At 33.7% G+C, this 1,652-nt stretch overlaps 1 protein-coding gene across 1 annotated transcript; it reads right to left on the minus strand.

Moving 5' to 3' along the window:
• Positions 1 to 1,552: 1,552 nt before the first annotated feature.
• On the minus strand, positions 1,553 to 1,652 carry LOC132752822 (zinc finger protein interacting with ribonucleoprotein K-like; the record flags this gene model as incomplete). Its single annotated transcript, XM_060743209.1, is given in 1 exon segment — positions 1,553 to 1,652. A coding segment is annotated over 1 exon segment (82 nt), but the record flags the coding sequence as incomplete, so codon positions are not given.

The following is a 1,652-nucleotide window of genomic DNA, read 5'->3' on the forward strand; positions in this document are numbered from 1 at the left end:
TTTCTTGATCTAAGTTGGAACTTTTTCCTTGGCTCATGCGAGGAGAGCTTTCTGGGAATGATTTTTTTAAATCACCGTTGGATATATTTTCCTCATCGGATACTGATTTACCCTTGTGACATGCAATTTCATTATTTTTACTTAATGAATTATACGATTTACAAGACATTTCTACAGGTACAGTTCTGTCGCTACTTGGAGAACCTTTTTGAATAGCTGTTGAAATTGTACCATCTTTTACACTAAGACTTAACTGGTTTGGCAATTTCTTTTGTTCATATTTAAACGGAACATTGTCTTTTAACGAACTCTCCGGTACTTTAGCCTGATCAGCAGCTCTTACCATGTTTGTAAATTCTGCACCAAATTCAATTAATGGCACTTTTTTCGCATTTGGCGGTTCAATTTTTTGCAAAGCTTTTAACTTATCCTGGCCACTAGTATTTTCTACAGAAGATTTGATAGAATCTTTAGAGTTATTTAGATGCTTGTGTTTATCCAAATCAAGTTTTGACCTCTTTGCTGCACCTGGAAATTTAGCACTTGATTTACGTTTATGTAAAACATTTTTATCAAACGAATGATATGAAAATTCGGCACTCTTGTTTGTAATAATTTCATCCTCGAAGGAATAAATGTCCTCTTTTTGACCAGCAGTTTTTTCAGCATTAAAAAATTTCTTATCCTTCTTATTATTGATAGCAATACTATTTTTAACTGTGGCTATAAATTCACTAGGTAATTTAATTTTTTTCTTCTCGTTTTCAAATTTTTTATCCAGACTCTCATCAAACTTTCTTTTCTTCTTTTCTGTTTTGTTTATAACGGATCCTTCAACTAAAGAATGGTCTTTTCTACGATCAACAAGCTTTGGCTTAAGATTTTCAGGTCTCGATTTTCTGTCTCGGTCAATTCTTTCCTGTAATGTTGATGTTCTCTTGCTATGATCAAATATGTTTGCAGTAATCACACTTCCAGATGGTTCCGAGGTTTTTCCAAATTTTTCAGAATCCTGATTTTTATCGCTGACCGAATCTGCCGAGATTTCTTGTTTAATTGAAAAATCTTGATTTTTTCCTGGTTCAGAATTATTCAAGCTTGTACCAGTGTCTTGAAAAACTGCTTGCTTCTTCATAGAACATTGATTTATATTTGGCAGTTTGTGTGAATCTTGTGCATTTTCTACTTTGAATTCCATGCAGAAGTCTTGTTTCATGACGTTGCCAGAGAGTTTGTTAAAGAGCTGTACGTTTTCCATTATACCTCGAGGGTTTGAGAGACTCCCAGGTGAGCTATCTATTTCACTATCTAATGTATCTTTTTCAAAAGAATTTCTATTTTTAGACATTTCAAAAGATTTTTTTTCAATTTTGTAAGAAGAAATTTCATTGGCCAGTGAGTTATCCAATGGCTGGACATCTATGTTGTCTATTGTATCTACACCAGAGGATGATTTGCTGCTACTTTTAGAAGTTTTTAAAGATTCATTTTCAAATTTATTAGAAGAATTTTGATTGGCCCATGTGTTATCCAATGGCAGGTGATTTTCAAAGGTTGGAGGCGTAGCTAGTCACGGTTGAGATGTTGCTATATTTAGCTCAATATGCTTCTTCATATGTTGCCGGAGTAAATATTTCTGTGCAAATGGCTTC

This window comes from Ruditapes philippinarum, unplaced genomic scaffold, assembly GCF_026571515.1.
Source record: "Ruditapes philippinarum isolate M1 unplaced genomic scaffold, ASM2657151v2 ctg6857_1_1_1_1, whole genome shotgun sequence".
Lineage (NCBI taxonomy): Eukaryota > Metazoa > Mollusca > Bivalvia > Venerida > Veneridae > Ruditapes > Ruditapes philippinarum.